The sequence below is a fragment of the Bos indicus genome, chromosome 2 (genome assembly GCF_029378745.1).
Source record: "Bos indicus isolate NIAB-ARS_2022 breed Sahiwal x Tharparkar chromosome 2, NIAB-ARS_B.indTharparkar_mat_pri_1.0, whole genome shotgun sequence".
NCBI classification, from domain to species: domain Eukaryota; kingdom Metazoa; phylum Chordata; class Mammalia; order Artiodactyla; family Bovidae; genus Bos; species Bos indicus.
The window spans coordinates 97,667,318-97,684,682 of record NC_091761.1 but is presented as its reverse complement, the minus strand read 5'-3'; the positions used below and the strand labels follow the sequence as shown (position 1 = coordinate 97,684,682).

At 38.2% G+C, this 17,365-nt stretch overlaps 1 protein-coding gene across 15 annotated transcripts in view; it reads right to left on the bottom strand.

Annotated features, from left to right (window-relative positions):
- The window catches only part of UNC80 (unc-80 homolog, NALCN channel complex subunit), a 231,296-nt gene that overhangs the window by 104,344 nt on the left and 109,587 nt on the right, over positions 1-17,365 (bottom strand). For 9 of the 15 annotated variants that reach the window (XM_070771381.1, XM_070771414.1, XM_070771428.1 and 6 more), the window contains exons 24-26: positions 14,122-14,293; positions 10,146-10,279; positions 3,076-3,241 (exon numbers count right to left, since the gene is read on the bottom strand). In XM_070771381.1, coding sequence (XP_070627482.1) covers positions 3,076-3,241; positions 10,146-10,279; positions 14,122-14,293 — 472 coding nt within the window. The remainder of the gene's footprint in view (positions 1-3,075; positions 3,242-10,145; positions 10,280-14,121; positions 14,294-17,365) is intronic. The other 6 variants (XM_070771403.1, XM_070771437.1, XM_070771420.1 and 3 more) reach the window with 1 other exon arrangement.

Sequence of the window (17,365 nt, the reverse complement as noted above, 5' to 3'; positions counted from 1 at the left end):
AAAAAAAAAAAAAGATATATGTACTCCTAAAAAAAAAAAAGTAGAAGTATTTGAATAAACCTTGACTTGATACTTCTTACTATCAGAAACTGATAAAACTTGGCTAATTCTTCCTGCAACATGGCTTCTGTTCACCATAAATTCAACACAATATATTTACATTTTTAAATGTTGTGACAACACTCTGATCTTGAAATTTTAAAAAGGTTTTTTTACCAGAATATATCCACTCTTTACAAAGTTTTAAATATTTTAAATATGTTGTGTTTTTCCTTATTTAGGGCTATACTTTTTCAGATTTTTTAAATTGTAGGTTATTACAAGATGCTGAGTATACATCCCTATGCTATACAGTAGATCCTTGTTGTTTATTTTATATATAGTACTATCTCCTCCTGCCCCACGCCCTGCTATCCTCTTTGGTAGCCACAAGTTTGCTTTCTATGTCTGTGAGTTTATTTCTGTTTTGTAAAAAAATTCATCTGTATCATATTTTAAAATTCCACATATAAGTGATACCGTATATTTGTCTTTCTCTATATTCACTTAATATGTTAATATATAGGTCTGTCCATGTTGCTACAAATAGCATTATTTCATTCTCTTTTATGACTCATATTCAATTTTATGTATATGTATGTGTATATACACACCACATGTTCTTTATCCATTCATTTGTCTATAGACATTTAGATTACTTCCGTATCCTGGCTATTGTAAATAGTGCTGCAGTGAACACTGGGGTGCATGTATCTTTTCTAATTAGTTTTCTCCAGATTTATGTCCAGGAATGGAATTTCTGGATCATATGGTAACTATTTTCAGTTTTTAATGACCCTCCATATGGTTCTTCATAGTGGCTGCACCAATTTTCATTCCCACCAACAATGTAGGAAGGTTCTTTTTTCTCCACACTCTCTTCAGTGTTTATTATCTGTAGACTTTTAATGATGACCATTCTGATTTTCATGAGGTGATACCTCGTTGCAGTTTTGATTTGCATTTCTCAAGTAATTAGTGACATTGAACATCTTTCTATGTGCCTGTTGGCCAGGTCTTCTTTGGCAAAATATCTGTTTAGGTCTTCTGTAGGGATATTTCTTTTGAGAAACATGTATTCCTTGAACTACCAAACATTTATGGAGTCACTGACTACAGAAAATATACCAGTGGAGAAAACTGTCTTTGACTCTTTTTACAAATATGCTGATATTCATTTAATGGAAATTTGTTAGAAAAACACTGAAGGGCAATAAAATTTAAGAAATACAAAAATCAGAGAAGTTAACAATTTAAAGGAGGCTTTAAAGAGCACCTTAAAACTTTGCAATCTTTAACTCATATTTAGGATTTTCTGCCTGGGTTCTGATCTATATGCTCATAATACACATTTTTAAAAAACCAATGATGATTATTTATTATTTCCTAATTAGAGACTGTGTCCTTATTGAGTTTATGTTTTACTTGCATTGTTCATTTAAGTTAAAGTGAAAGTCGCTCAGTCGTGTCTGACTCTTTGCGACCTCATGGAATTCTCCAGGCCAGAACACTGGAGTGGGTAGCCTTTCCCTTCTCCAGGGAATTTTCCCAACCCAGGGATTGAACCCAGGTCTCCCGCACTGCAGGCAGATTCTTTACCCAATGAGCCATTAGGGAAGCCCAAGAATACTGGTGTGGGTAGCCCATCCCTTCTCCAGGGGATCTTCCCAACACAGGGATTGAACTGGGGTCTCCTGCATTGCAGGTGGATTTCTTTAACAACTGCACTATCGGGGAAGCCCATTGTTCATTTAAGCTCTCAGCATTACAATGTAGTAGGTGTTAATAATCTAATTTTACAGAGAAGAAAATTGGCTTAGCAGCTAAACTTGGACAAGGTCACATAATTAGTTACTCTATTTCACCATTTTAAGATGCACCTTTTTTTTTTTTTAACATTTGAACATCTCTGAAATTGAGATTTGGCTTACAATTGATGCCATCTTAAGATATCACTAGAGCCAAGTGGTACTTGTGACACATTTGCCATTGCTTGTGTTCGTGTGAATATCTAAAGCACCAGCAACAAAATGTACAAAATGGGTGCCAGCGTCTTTTAAGTCTCAGGAGCTGAATGATAGTTGGGTGAAGGAGTAGGTGAAGTAGTAAGTCATATATGTTTGGCAACATTCCTGAAACAGGAATTGAAGGTAGGCTAGCTTCATACAACTGCACATTGGCTTATGTAACAAGCACCAAGAGCTTTACAGATTCATTTAAGAAATGATGTATTACTAACATTCTGATGACACAGAGGACATTATCATACGTAAAAACACAGACAGTGACAATTTTGAGTTAAAAAGTGATTAAGAATTTGAACTCTGAATTGCAGATAGTTTAGGAAAACGAATCAGTTTACTTTCCTGCAGAGAGAATCATACGGACTGGTAATAAAAATCTACATCTAATTACATCTGAAAGTCTTCTTTCAATAAGAATAAAACAAATTAATTGATAAGAAGGCATTGTGTAAGAGCTGAAAGGGGAGTATTTTTCCTTTGTTACGGTATATAAACGGAGAAGGCAATGGCACCCCACTCCAGTACTCTTGCCTGGAAAGTCCCATGGACTGAGGAGCCTGGTGGGCTCCAGTCCGTGGGGTCGCTGGTAGTTGGGCACGACTGAGCGACTTCACTTTCACTTTTCACTTTCATGCATTGGAGAAGGAAATGGCAACCCACTCCAGTATTCTTGCCTGGAGAATCCGAGGGACAGAGGAGCCTAGTGGGCTGCCATCTATGGGTTGCACAGAGTCGGACACGACTGAAGCGACTTAGCAGTAGCAGTAGATGGTATATAAAATAATGGTTCATTTTACAACTAATGGTACCTTATATTCAATGGGGTATGGAGAGATGCTGAGCTAGAGTTCAACTCCTAACTAGCATGATGGCCTAGTTGAATGAACACTGTTAGTGCTGTATGGAGCCAATAATTTGGATTTCTTTCAGTGCACAGTTCTGCAGTTTAGACCCAGACCAAATATCCCTTGAGAAACCCAGAAACATGAATTAATTTTTGCTTTATCCATACCTTTCTTCTCTTCAACACCTGCATCTGATTTGAGGGTGTGGCTACTACTGTGAAGGGAATCTTTTGAGTCTTCATTTTCATCCAGGACTCCAGCAAAGCTGATCTTCCTTTCATATCTGTGCCGGTCTAATTCAGGGTCCAAACGAAGTCTGCAGCTCTCCAAGTCCTGCAATGTCAGTGGGGAGCATGTGAATGAAGGCGTCTCCCCAGCACTGCATTGGTCTTCTGGCAAACCTCACTCCATTTTGAGTAGCACACACAGCATTGAAATAGCCAATTCCCATCTACCTTATACCAGTTTCAGACTGTGGCCATGAAAACATTTTCCTTAATCCACAGGTTAAGGATTCAATTGCAAGCCCAGGTTGTTACCTGTGCTTCTGACCAACTGGTTACAAATTGAAGGTTCCAACAACACCCCTCCTCAGTTCAGTTAATTTGCTAGAGGTGGTAACAGAACCCAGAGAAATATTTTGCTGACTAGATCACTGGTTTATCATAAAAAATATATATATAGTCAGCAATAGTTAGATGGAAGAAATGCACAGGGCAAGGAATGGGGTGAGGGTAACCAAGCTTCCAAGTCATCCAAGGGCACTGTTCTCCCCAATTGTCACATGTTCACCAACTGGAAGCTCTCTGAACCCTGTCCTTTTGGGTTTTTATGGAGGTTTCATTAAATAGGCATGATTGATTAAATCATTGCCACCTAGAGGTGAGGGGAGTGGGACTGAAATTTTCATTTTTCTAATCACTCGGTGACAGCTGATCCTTAGGTAATCTAGAGGCATACCACAAGTCACCTCATTAAGACACCTTGGTCACCCTTCTTAAGAAATTCCAAGGGTTTTAGGAATACTGTGCCAGAACTACAGATGAAGACCAAACATATATTTTTTATTATAAATCATCATATCACAGAACATAAACAGAAAACAAATAGCAAGGTGATGCTGGAATTCAGTCCTAAGGATTAAGTAAAATTTGCTCAGCAAACAGGTAGGAAAAGGCAGTTCTGGCTTAAGAAACCTCGTGTATGATAACAATATCAGACAATGGGAGAATCACTCCTTCTCTTTTAGGAAGACTTCAAATATAAGAGGGGATCCTTTTCCATCCACTTATGAACAGAATGATCCCATAGCCGAAAGTAGGGAATATAAGTATTTAGTAGGAGTTCAATCTGTGAGGTGAGCATGGACATTTGATTTGTTCAATGAAGAGAGACTCGCTCATGCTGAAGATCATACTTAATCATTAATCTATAAAACACTTTCAGACCTGATAAATGAAAAATATATAAAATGCTAACCTTATTTTTATACAGTGATTTTTTTCTAATTATGACACAATAAGTCCTTAGATTCAAGTAGCTTGAAAAACAAAAGATATTTTGAAAAACCCAGTTTGTACGGAGATTAAAACCTTAAGCTTTTAACTGTTGTTAATAAATGAAACTTTTAGACTCTATAGTTTCTTTTCCCTTTGAATTAAGAATAGAAGTTATAGTTTGGTACTCAGAAAACTGTATCAAATCTAGAAAAAAGAAGGAACCACATGGAGTCTATTTAACATTGTCAAAAAATGTTCTAGGATATAATTGCTCCTCTGAAATTAATCCTTTTTAGGAAAAAGAAAACAACCTAACTACTTTCCAGTTTGGCAGCCAAATTTAATTAGATAAGCTTCTTAGTTGAGACAAAAAGTAATAACAATTTTGATTCTCTAAAGTAGTTATTTCTTCCAACTTCTTGTATCTACTAGTCAAAACCCTACTTATCTTTCAAAGCTGTGTTCATATATGATCTCTTTCAGGAATGTCCTTCAGATTTTTCCAGCCCCTTCTTTGGCTAGCGTTGGCCCTCTGCTCCTTTCTTGTGTGTTGTTCATGTGTTGGTTTTCCTGTTACAGCATATTCATCTCTGCATCACCCTCACTCCCACCTCTGCACCCTTTACACCACCCTTTCTCATAGCCTAACTCTCAAATATTCATATCTACTCTTCAAATATGAATGTGAATTGTGTTTTGCTGCTGATCAGGCTTCCCTGGTGGCTCAGCTGGTAAAGAATCTGCCCGCAACATGGGAGACCTGGGTTCAATCCCTTGCTTGGGAAGATCCCCTGGAGAAGGGAAAGGCTACCCACTCCAGTATTTTGCCCTGGAGAATTCCATGGACTGTACAGTCCATGGGGTCGCAAAGAGTTGGACACAACTGAACGACTTTTACTCTGATCGTTTAACTTTAGAAGCATTTGGGATCCAGTGGTGTATTCTTTATAGTGATTTGTTAAATCCCATTGGTACAATTGGTACAGTTTCTAGCACAATCTTATACAAAGGCATTCAACATGTTGTTTTCCCTAATGAGTGAACATAGATGTAAAGAGACTTCTTTATGGTCATTTTCTTTGTTATTAAGGATCATCTTGGCATCCAATGGGAATTAATTTAATTCCATGCTGCTTGGTCATCAGTTATTGGTTTTACCAACTCAACAGGGAAACATTTTAATAGATTTGCAGTTTTATAGACAAAACTCTCTAAAAAAATTTTTGTGTTTTCAAGTTTGGAAGTTGATCATTGCTTGAAGAAAAATGGATTATTATGCTTTTTTAGATGATAAATTTTGTAAAAATGCTGCTTTTTCCTTTTCTAGATATTCTTTATGAGTATGGTTTAATACCAGACCACCTGACTTGCCTCTTGAGAAATTTGTATGCAGGTCAGGAAGCAACAGTTAGAACTGGACATGGAACAACAGACTGGTTCCAAATAGGAAAAGGAGTACATCAAGGCTGTATATTGTCACCCTGTTTATTTAACTTATATGCAGAGTACATCATGAGAAACGCTGGACTGGAAGAAACACAAGCTGGAATCAAGATTGCCAGGAGAAATATCAATAACCTCAGATATGCAGATGACACCACCCTTATGGCAGAAAGTGAAGAGAAACTAAAAAGCCTCTTGATGAAAGTGAAAGTGAAGAGTGAAAAAGTTGGTTTAAAGCTCAACTTTCAGAAAACGAAGATCATGGCATCTGGTCCCATCACTTCATGGGAAATAGATGGGAAAACAGTGGAAACACTGTCAGACTTTATTTTTCTGGGCTCCAAAATCACTGCAGATGGTGACTGCAGCCATGAAATTAAAGACGCTTACTCCTTTGAAGGAAAGTTATGACCAACCTAGATAGCATATTGAAAAGTAGAGACATTACTTTGGCAACAAAGGTCCGTCTAGTCAAGGCTATGGTTTTTCCAGTAGTCAGGTATGGATGTGAGAGTTGGACTGTGAAGAAGGCTGAGCACCGAAGAATTGATGCTTTTGAACTGTGGTGTTGGAGAAGCTCTTGAGAGTCCCTTGGACTGCAAGGAGATCCAACCAGTCCATTCTGAAGGAGATCAGCCCTGGCATTTCTTTGGAAGGAATGATGCTAAATCTGAAACTCCAGTACTTTGGCCGCCTCATGCGAAGAGTTGACTCATTGGAAAAGACTGTGATGCTGGGAGGGATTGGGGGCAGGAGGAGAAGGGGACGACAGAGGATAAGATGGCTGGATGGCATCACTGACTCGATGGACATGAGTCTCAGTGAACTCTGGGAGTTGGTGTTGGACAGGGAGGCCTGGCGTGCTGCGATTCATGGGGTTGCAAAGAGTCAGACACGACTGAGCGACTGATCTGATCTGATGGTTTACAAAAAGAGAGAATAAAAATGCTACCAGAAGTCATTTTGGGGGGAGAAACAAATACACTAAGTTCCATCTAGGGATGTAGATGGAAAAAAATTGTTAAGTTGGTAAAAATATATTTTTAGCTGATATTAATTTTCCTTTTCACTTACCTTCACTCCCCACTATCCAGTGAGTGACCTCCTGAGATTGCCTAGCTCTATCAAATTAACTTATTTATTGCATTTTAGGCTCTTTTGCCTTTTCTTCCTCGTGTGTGCTAGGTCATGTCCGACTCTTTGCAACCTCATGGACTGTAACCTGCCAGGCTCCTCTGTTCATAGGACTCTCCACACAAGAATACTGGAGAGGGTTGCCATGTCTTCCTCCAGGGGATCTTCCCAACCCAAGGACTGAACTTGCATCTCTTATGTCTCCTGCTTTGTAAGGCAGATTTTTTTACCACTAATACCGCCTGGGAAGCCCCTTTCTCTTGCACACTTCGGATATAAACAGGACTTTTTCAAACAAATATTTCACAGGGAAATGATCTTAGGACATTTCTATCAGAAAGACTTTCTCGGTAGAACATTTATGTTCCCTATCTTCCCCCCTCCTCAAGTCTCAGATCCTAGAATATAGTTTCTAATGTGATTATTTTTCTAGCTTATACTTTTATTATTCTGCACATTCAGGTAGCTATTTATTTTTCTGCTGTTAAAAATGTTATTGAATTAGTAAAATATCCCCCAAATCTATAAATACTCTTACAGCAAGTGTTTTGTTAAAATTTTAGAATATTTCATTTGAATGGTATTTATGCTTAGCTTGTTAGATTTACTGTTTTGTACAACTTCTTAAAAAACCTATTTCAAGCATTTATAGCTTCTGTATTAGTAAAATGGCTTTATGATACTGTTTTTTCTGTAATAGTTAAAAATGTGATTTGAGTTTTCTTTATCATCAACTATAGTTACATAGATTAAACATGAGCTCTTTCCCGTTTTCCAAAGGTCACATCCCCCCAAAATTTATGAACCTATACTTGACAATAAAAGTTATAGTTCAATGAATAAAAGATTTATGAGACCTAGTTAAAGGCAATGAAAAATTTCCTCTTATTGATTGAATAACTGCAGCCTCTGTTTTAGTTTAATTTTTTGGCATTTTCTACTAGACAGCCAGTTGATTATACAGTCATTTTTTAAAGATTTGATTAATTTTCTTAAAAAAGAAATTTGTTATAATAATAAGGAACAGTATAGCTTTATAGTGTTGAAAGAACAAAAATAACTGAATCAAACTTTAAGGTTCTTATCTTTTTTAAATCACTATAAGTCAAAACGGTGACCTTTAAAAATCTGAAAATTTGGACTTCCCTGGTGGTCCAGTGGCTAAGACGCCATACACCCAGCACAGGGGGCCCAAGTTCAATCCCTGGTCAGGGAATTAGATTCCACATGCTGTAACTAAGAGCTTGCTTGCCACACCTAAAGATGCTACATGCTGTAACTAAGACCTGGCTCAGCCAAATAAATATTAAAAAATAAATAAAAAATGAAAATCTGAAAATTTAACAGATGTGTTTCTGAGCTTTTACGAAGATGTCAGTATAATTAGAATATTGATATTAATAACACTCATAGAGGCCTATAGATTAATCTTGACTTTAAACATGCTTAAGTGGCTGACTTACTTGGTTTTTAAGAGTAGTCTCAATATAATTGTGAAGGTGACAATTCAGAAAAATAAAGGTTCAGGATAACATGAAATTAAATAAGGTCTGTAGGAGGAACTCCATTTCATAGTATTTAAACGGTGCAGTTTCACAGTCCAAATGTGGACACGTTTCTCTTGAAAACATATTTTACCTACAAAGAGTTCCATTTTATGTTTTAGAGTGTGAGGAAATGGGCTGTGCAGACACTGGAAATCAAAGTTAGAGGAACAGTTCAGGAATACCAGAGCACTGACTTTTTGGTTCCATTCCTCATGCCAACCTCCAACCCCCCGGGACTGCAGTAGGGTCTTGCTCATACTGAGTTTGTTTCAAAACAGCAGGAGAGTTGGCACACTGTAAAATTCACCTAAATGGAAGCACATAGATTGTTAGTGTAACAGTTTCTCTGGTACTGTAAGTTTTGTGTAAAGGGGAGAAAAAAAGGAATTTGTCTGGTTCCTCAGCTCTGGTCAGGTAAGGCCTATGATAAAAGAACCACTGGAAACATGGTGCCCATTAGAGAACAAAGGGCCAAGAAAATCGGCTCTGAGATGGGCCTCTGTCCAAAGTGTTTTGTGATGACTCTTGGCTCTTGCCAGAATTTGTATCTTAAATTAAAAAAATCAGGCCCTGATAGCATACAAGTGTGTCTGTATGTATGCCTGCCTGTGGGTCTTTGTGTTTCTGTGCACGTGTGTGTGTGCGTGTGTGTGTGTGTGTGTGCATGCACACATGGTCTTTTTCTGCCTATCTGTATCCATAAGAAATGCTGCAGGAATAAAATATTTGTTCAGAGACATTTACATGCTAAAGACGAGTATTTTCATTCATAATTTAAATGAGAAAATTCACTGGAAGCACATAAATTTATGAATTGTTGGTACGGTTTTTCTAGGAGTCATATATGGATGTGAGAGTTGGACTACAAAGAAAGCTGAGCACCAAAGAATTGATGCTTTTGAACTGTGGTGTTGGAGAAGACTCTTGAGAGTCCCTTGGACTGCAAGGAGATCCAACCCGTCCATCCTAAAGGAAATCAGTCCTGAATATTCATTGGAAGGACTGATGCTGAAGCTGAAACTCCAATACTTTGACCACGTGATGCAAAGAACTGACTCACTAGAAAATACCCTGATGCTGGGAAAGATTGAACGTAGGAGGAAAAGGGGATGACAGAGGATGAGATGGTTGGATGGCATCACCGAATCAATGGACATGAGTTTGAGTAAGCTCTGGAAGTTGGTGATGGACAGGGAAGCCTGGCATGCTGCAGTCCATGGGGTTTCAAAGAGTCAGACACGACTGAGCAACTGAACTGAACTGAGCATGAAAAAAACAAACCTATCAGTGATTTCTGGAAAATGCTGGCTGTAAAACTCCTCATAGTTTGCAGAATAAAGGAACGTATAAAGGTTCTTAGACATTCCTAGGTTAACTGACAGTAATCAATTAGACACTACCCAGTGGTGCAGTCTTTTGTGATTTTAAGGTCAATTTTCAGTTTTTTAAGAGATAAAAAGAAATATTCTTTTTATATATGAAAATCCCTTTGTTGAATTTTTAAACTATATGATACATTTGTTCATTGAATATTTGAGGAAATTGTGACTACTGAAAACCAAGCCACCTGGCTGGACTCTCCAAGTAGCCTCATTATTAATAAGCTTCACTAACCATCAGAGGCTCAGTGCGTGGTCTGGGCAGACATGAAAAGGTCTCTCGTAGGAACGTGGTAATCTCCAGGAGAAGCTGGCAGGCTGCCATCTTCAAGGCAAAGGGGCAGCCACATTTAGAGGGGTTCACAGTACCTGTGGAAGGAAAGAGTTCTTTCATAAGCGAACAACCAATAAAAAATACAGAGGCACAGTTTGATGGATATAGCTACGCATGTGTAAAATCAAATTGTATATGAGAATGTTACCTATCCATGTGCAAAATGAAACTGTAAATGAGGGTGTCACCTGTACATGTTCAATTTACCCGGTCCCTTTAGCATAATCTATACATCACACTACACCTCTTTTTTCCTCCATTTTGCAATTCTGGAACAAATACCTCAGTATTAAAATGTCAGTCAGTAAGAATTATTTTCCTCAAGGCATTATAGAGAAACAAAATGCAGCTCCACTAGGCCGGAAAGCCTTTTAATGAAAACAAAAACAGAAAGCAGCCTTGCCAGATTTTCACGTACCTATACAATCAGATTTATTCATGGTATAGGCCCGTGAATAGATTTGGAACTACAAAAGTCCTGTCTGCTCACTTTGTAAGAGATGGCTATCTTAATGTTCTTAGGGCAGTGAAGTTGTTTCAGCTTTATCCCAGATGTGTTTCTGTAGCATAAACAAGACTTATTTACTTGATCACCCATGTTATATAGTTTATACAAGCTAGCCTGTCATATTAAGGAATAGCTATACTAGAATATGCAAATATTCTCCTTTGCTTTGAAGAACACCAGTCTCTGAATGAGTTAAATGTTGTATCCACCATAGACCAAAAAATGGATTTTGTTATAAAGGCAGATAATGGCCAAGGTGACACTATAGAGACTTAAATCCTCAGGATTAGTTCTCAGATACATGACATCACAAAAATGGAGAAATATATTGATTACTTATCAGTGTTCAGAAAAGAAGACAAAGACATGTCTCCCTTAGAAGAAAATAGTTTGAATGAATCAACTTATCAAGCAATAACTATATCATTACATATTAACCTTCCTAAAAATATCTTTGCTGCTGCTGCTGCGAAGTCGCTTCATTCGTGTCCGACTCTGTGCGACCCCATAGACGGCAGCCCACCAGGCTTCCCCATCCCTGGGATTCTCCAGGCAAGAACACTGGAGTGGGTTGCCATTTCCTTCTCCAATGCGTGAAAGTGAAAAGTGAAAGTGAAGTCGCTCAGTTGTGTCTGACTCTAGCGACCCCATGGACTGCATCCTACCAGGCTCCTCCGTCCATGGGATTTTCCAGGCAAGAGTACTGGAGTGGGGCGCCATTGCCTTCTCCGAAAATATCTTTAAATAGCTCTAAAATATTTCCTGTGTATTTGGCTTTCATAATTGCTATAATATACAATCATGGCTTATATTGATAGTGGGTAGAATTATGGTTTTTCTGACCATATCTGGCTATTGCTTCCCCATGAAAACCATTATATTTTCCACAGAGGTAATATGTGGCTGGGGACATTGCCTCTTATTAAGAATGAAAAAGCACTGTTTACAATAGCCAGGACGTGTAAGCAACCTAGATGTCCATCGGCAGACGAATGGATAAGAAAGCTGTGGTACATATACGCAACGGAATATTACTCAGCTATTAAAAATAATGCATTTGAATCAGTTCTAGTGAGGTGGATGAAACTGGAGCCTATTATACAGAGCGAAGTAACTCAGAAAGAAAAACACCAATACAGTATATTAATGCATATATATGGAATTTAGAAAGATGGTAACGATAACCCTATATGTGAGACAGCAAAAGAGAAACAGATGTAAAGAACAGACTTTTGGACTCTGTGGGAGAAGGCGAGGGTGGGATGATTTTAAAGAATAGCATTGAAACATGTATATTATCATATGTGAAATAGATCGCCAGTCCAGGTTCAATGCATGAGACAGGGTGCTCAGGGCTGGTGTGCTGGGATGACCCTGAGGGATGAGATGGGGAGGGAGGTGGAAGGGAGGGTCAGGATGGGGAACACATGTACACGCATGGCTGATCCATGTGAATGTATGGCAAAAACCACCACAATATTGTAGAGTAATTAGCCTCCAATTAAAATAAATAAAAATTTTAAAAATGGTACTAAAAAAAAGGAATGAAAAAGACAAACTTCTCTATTGTTTCCAGACTGATACTTGCTTATACCATAATTATTTTTAAAATGCAAACTGAGCTATGTATTGACTTAAAAGTGGAACTAAAGAAGATATTCCAATCTTATATTCATTGAATGAATGTTCTAGAGTCTACATGATGCTTGAACTTGCCTAGATGTGCAACTGTTTTTTAAAACATAATTGAACACTAGTTATTTAGTATAAACTTCTGGATCTGTGCTTGTAATCCTAAGGATATCATCTAGATTCTTCTTGTCAGTCCTATAGACAATGAGCTTGGTCTTAGTCCAGGCTTTCTCATAAGTATCATCTGAAATATTCTGTTATAGGGAACAATTACTGACTTATAAATAGTCTCACCAAAAAACTGTTATACCAAGCATACCATATCACCAGTGATACTTATGCGGTCTCATGGAGATGTGAGAACATTCTGGCCTATGAAGCTATTTCCATCTAACGTGGCTTTGGCTTCTCTCTGTTCTGAAGGACCCCTAGGAGATCCGGGGCAGTTTGGGGATGTCTCCTGGCAGGCCTAAACTAGATTCTGTGGTTGCTGGATTATCCTCAAGTCCTACTACAAATCAGACCCAATTTCGTGAGTCTTTCTAGGATAACCTAGACTCTTGTGAACTTGAGGGAATCTTTGGGAACAACTTTCATCATTAGGTTAAAAGACTAACATCAGAATTCGGTGTTTTGTCAACAGTTAAGTCAAGAAGATTTTCTTTGATTTGAAGGAAACGGCAATCCATTCCAGTGTTCTTGCCTGAAGAATCCCAGGGACAGAGGAGCCTGGTAGGCTCCCGTCTATGGGGTCGCACAGAGTGGGACATGATGAAGTGACTTAGCAGCAGCAGCAGCAGAGAAAGAGCAAAATGATGGAAAAATGCAAAAAAATTATTGGTATGAAAGTAGAAGACAATATGTTTTTTTTGATTATTATTTAGTTCTGTCTAATATTACACTCTAGCCATCCTTTTATATTTCATGCCTTTAGAGATAAAGTAGGTTTGGCATCACTTAACTAAGGATAATCCTTAAGACATCATCAGGGAATCTGCATTTCAAATCACTAGGGTAGGTCAAAAGGAAGAGACCTCAGTGTCTTCATCAGTTAATGATACTCATTCCAAAACTATATTGGAATTTGCTACTCCATTAAAAACAGTGGTACACATACTCATAAGCTTGTATGGTATAGAACACACATATGCACAAAATGGTGTTAAAAAAGATGTTCAGGAATCTCTTTGTCTCTATTCTTCTATGATGGGACTCAATTATACTTTTAATAAATAAGTACAGTAAATCAAACATTCATAGTTCAGATAATCGGAACCTTAAATTTTGAATTTCATGTTAAATATGATAATAAACTATGATTAAGTATTTTAATATTTTAGCGATTTGAGAAGCTTTTTGTGTTTAATTTCATTTGGTCTAGCCCTTTTTTATATCTTCAAGAGTAATGAAAAAACACAAAACCTGACCAAATCCTTTTCTGGAACAGCACTTTCCCACAATTTCCTTTTCTCACGGAGGACTAAAACTGATCTTGACATTTACAATATTAGGAGTCAGAGACCACAAAGCAATGAATGTTTCATATGGCCTACAGCTCTTTGCTCCTGTCTATAGTCTTCTCCTCTGGTTCCTGCCCTCACTTTGTGGGTTTTATGCACATGCTCACATCCATGCACAGGGAATAGGGGAGAAGGTACAGTGGAAGACATGGGAAGGTGGTAAGAATGTGAAAGAGGAAAGAGAAATATTACGTGCTCCTAAAGCAGAGATTCTTACAAGCAGGGGTTCTTGTAGTAAAGGGAGTCTCCTTACTGTCATCTAAAAAGTCTTCCTCCTCATCCTCCTTTCTCAGTCTCCTCTTGGTCTCCTCATCATAAATGATACCCAGCAGGTTGGCTGGACTCTCACTTTCCCCATGACACAGCTCATTCAGCCGGACGCCGATTGCCTACCATGAACAGAAAAAGAATGAAACAGTGTGAGGTATATGTCAGACTGTAAAAGAGGTTCTCACATTACAGAGGTCGTCGGCAATCAATTCATGGGGATTGTCTTCAGCGTAAGTTTCCTCTGTTTGCCATAGTGTTGTTACCACCACATTTCCCAACATGGGAATCCAGGGAAGGAAGGCACTAATGCTGTCTCCAAGGTCATTGAGCCTAAAGACTTATAGGAACTGGAATGGTATTTATTCTCACACAAAACTTTTTCTGAAAGTATTTTTATTCCTCAAAGGTCATTTATTTTATAGATCTCACATAAGGGAGTATGCAGTTGTATTTTCTTTTAACTATTTTTATTTATTTAAAAAGTTTTTTTTTTTTTTTTTTCTGGCCATGCTGCATGGCACATGGGATCTTAGTTCTCCAGTTCAGTTCAGTTGCTCAGTCATGTCTGACTCTTTGTGACCCCACAGACCACAGCATGCCAGGCCTCCCTGTTCACAACCAACTCTCAAAGCTTGCTCAAACTCATGTCTATCAAGTTGATGATGCCATCCAACCATCTCATCCTCTGTCGTCCCCTTCTCCTACCGCCTTCAATCTTTACCAGCATTGGGGGCTTTTCCTATGAGTCAGTTCTTCACATCAGGTGGCCAAAGTATTGCAGTTTCAGCTTCAGCATTAGTCCTCTTAATGAATATTCAGGACTGATTTCCTTTATGATGGACTGGTTGGATCTTTTGCAGTCCAAGGGACTCTCAAGGGTCTTCTCCAACACCACAGTTCAAAAGCATCAATTCTTCAGTGCTCAGCTTTCTTTATGGTCCAACTCTCACATCCATAAATGACTACTGGAAAAACCATAGCTTTGACTAGACAGACCTTTGTTGGTAAAGTAATGTCTCTGCTTTTTAATATGCTGTCTAGGTTGGTCACAGCTTTTCTTCCAAGGAGCAACTGTCTTTTAATTTCATGGCTGGAGTCACCATCTGCAGTGATTTTGGAGCCCCCAAAATAAAGTCTCCCACTGTTTCCATTATTTCCCCATCTAACCCATGCTTCTTGCATTGGAAGTGCAGAGTGTTAACCACTGGACCATCAGGGAAGTCCTGTATAGTTGTTTTTAATGGAGGATTTTGCTGCAGCAAAAAATAAGAAGTCACATTTCCTCAGAATGTTTCTGATCATGCAATTTTATGAGGATAGCAGTGTTATGCTAATGAATTTGGAGGCTGGCATGACTTCTAGAACTGCAATTTTATTTGTATCTTTCATCATATATGCAATCAAAATTTTCTTATAGACTTTGTTTCCCCCTCATGATATGCTATGAATTAGAAATATTAACTATTCTTTTGAAATATTAGCTATTCTTTTGATAGTGTCCTGAACATCAACATTAGAAACATGACTTTTACCTCAACACATAAACAACATTGGCTTTTATAAGGTATTCACAAAACCAATGCTTACTATCTGTTCTTCGGAGTCATCATGTACTAACGTCTGATTTTAAAAAAAGAATTTCCCCCCAGAAAAGAGACAAAATATGCTACCTCTAATTCCTTTCACATTCTAATTACATGTTGTATAGAATAAAAGAAGAGACACATACATAGGAAAAAGACTCAAAAAGATAAAATGAGCACTGAACTTGGTCTGACAGTGTGATTACTCTGTGCATTGGTAAGAACAAAATTCCAGCTAATTTTCTTCTTCCCTCCCGCATCATCATTTTCAAATATTTAGAAAAACGACTAAATTCTGGGCATGCAAGAGATTTGATTTTCTGTTGGAAAGTTACAAAAATATGTCCGTGTGTGCATGTGCATGCTGTCGCATCTGACACTTAACGATCCTATGGACAATAGCCTGTAAGGCTCCTCTGTCGATAGAATTTTCCAGGTAAGAATACTGGAGCAGGTTGCCATTTCCTACTTCAGGGAATCTTCCTGACCCAGGGATTGAACCCACATTTTCTGTGTCTCCTGCGTTGGCAGGTGGATTCCTTACCACTGAGCCACCTGGGAAGCTCAAAAGATATGTCTAGAGCTCTTCAAATAAAAACACACTTTGTTTGAACATCTTGGTTATTTGAGAACAAAGGGGTCTCCTTAAAGTCTGCAATTGAGGAGTAACAAAAACCACATCAATACAAAAGAAATGCAGCTCAGTTGCTAACTTGAGAAGTTTTAAGCAAACAAAACAAAACGTGAAAGCAAAAACCACCACCTCAACAGAAAGCCTTGTCCTGATGCTACTATTTTAGAAATTCTAAAGAAGTGTTAGGTGGTTAGAATAGGGAAAAGGAGTCCAGAATGGCGGTGGCTAAAAGACAAAGAAGGGAAAAGCCTGTGAAAACAGAACAAAGGAAGGTCTGAGGACAGGAGTAAGGACCTCAGGTAAAACCAACAGCACTCCTGGCTAGCCCAGTTTACATAGGGCAGGCCCAGGGGGAGGAGAAAAAACCTATGAAAAGAGGAACCAAAATTGAGCTGGGGGCTTCTCTTCTCTTTGAGTCTTCTGGGTCGACTCCCTCTCACACCTCAAGGATATATTTTCTTTTGCTTTCTTAATAAAACTGAGCTGTAACACGAAGCTGTAACACTGGTCCGTCCATTGCTTCAAATTTTTGCTGTAACAAGGAAATTTACATGGGGCTGTAACACTGGTCTGTCCGTCACTTCAAATTTTTGCTGTGGCGAGAAAGAACCGAGGAAATTACACACTCCCCCAACAGAAGGAAACAAGGAATTATGAGTCTGAGCAAAGCCAGAAGACTTAATAGTGAGAGTCAAGGGGAGAAAAAATCTACATTGATCTCCCCCGGATTCTGAAACCAAGCAATTTAAGTTAAACCCACAGTTCACAAAACTTAGAAGGTTTCTCAAAAAATGAACTTACTTGGGATAATATAAAATATCTAAATAATAATTTAGAGCTCTACATCTCTTTCAAGACAAGAAAAGTGCCTTAGGGATATGATTATTCCTTCTTCATTCATCAAATATTTATTATGCGAGGTAGTTTGCTAGTTATTAAATAAAACATAAAGTTGAATAAACTGTTATAGTGCA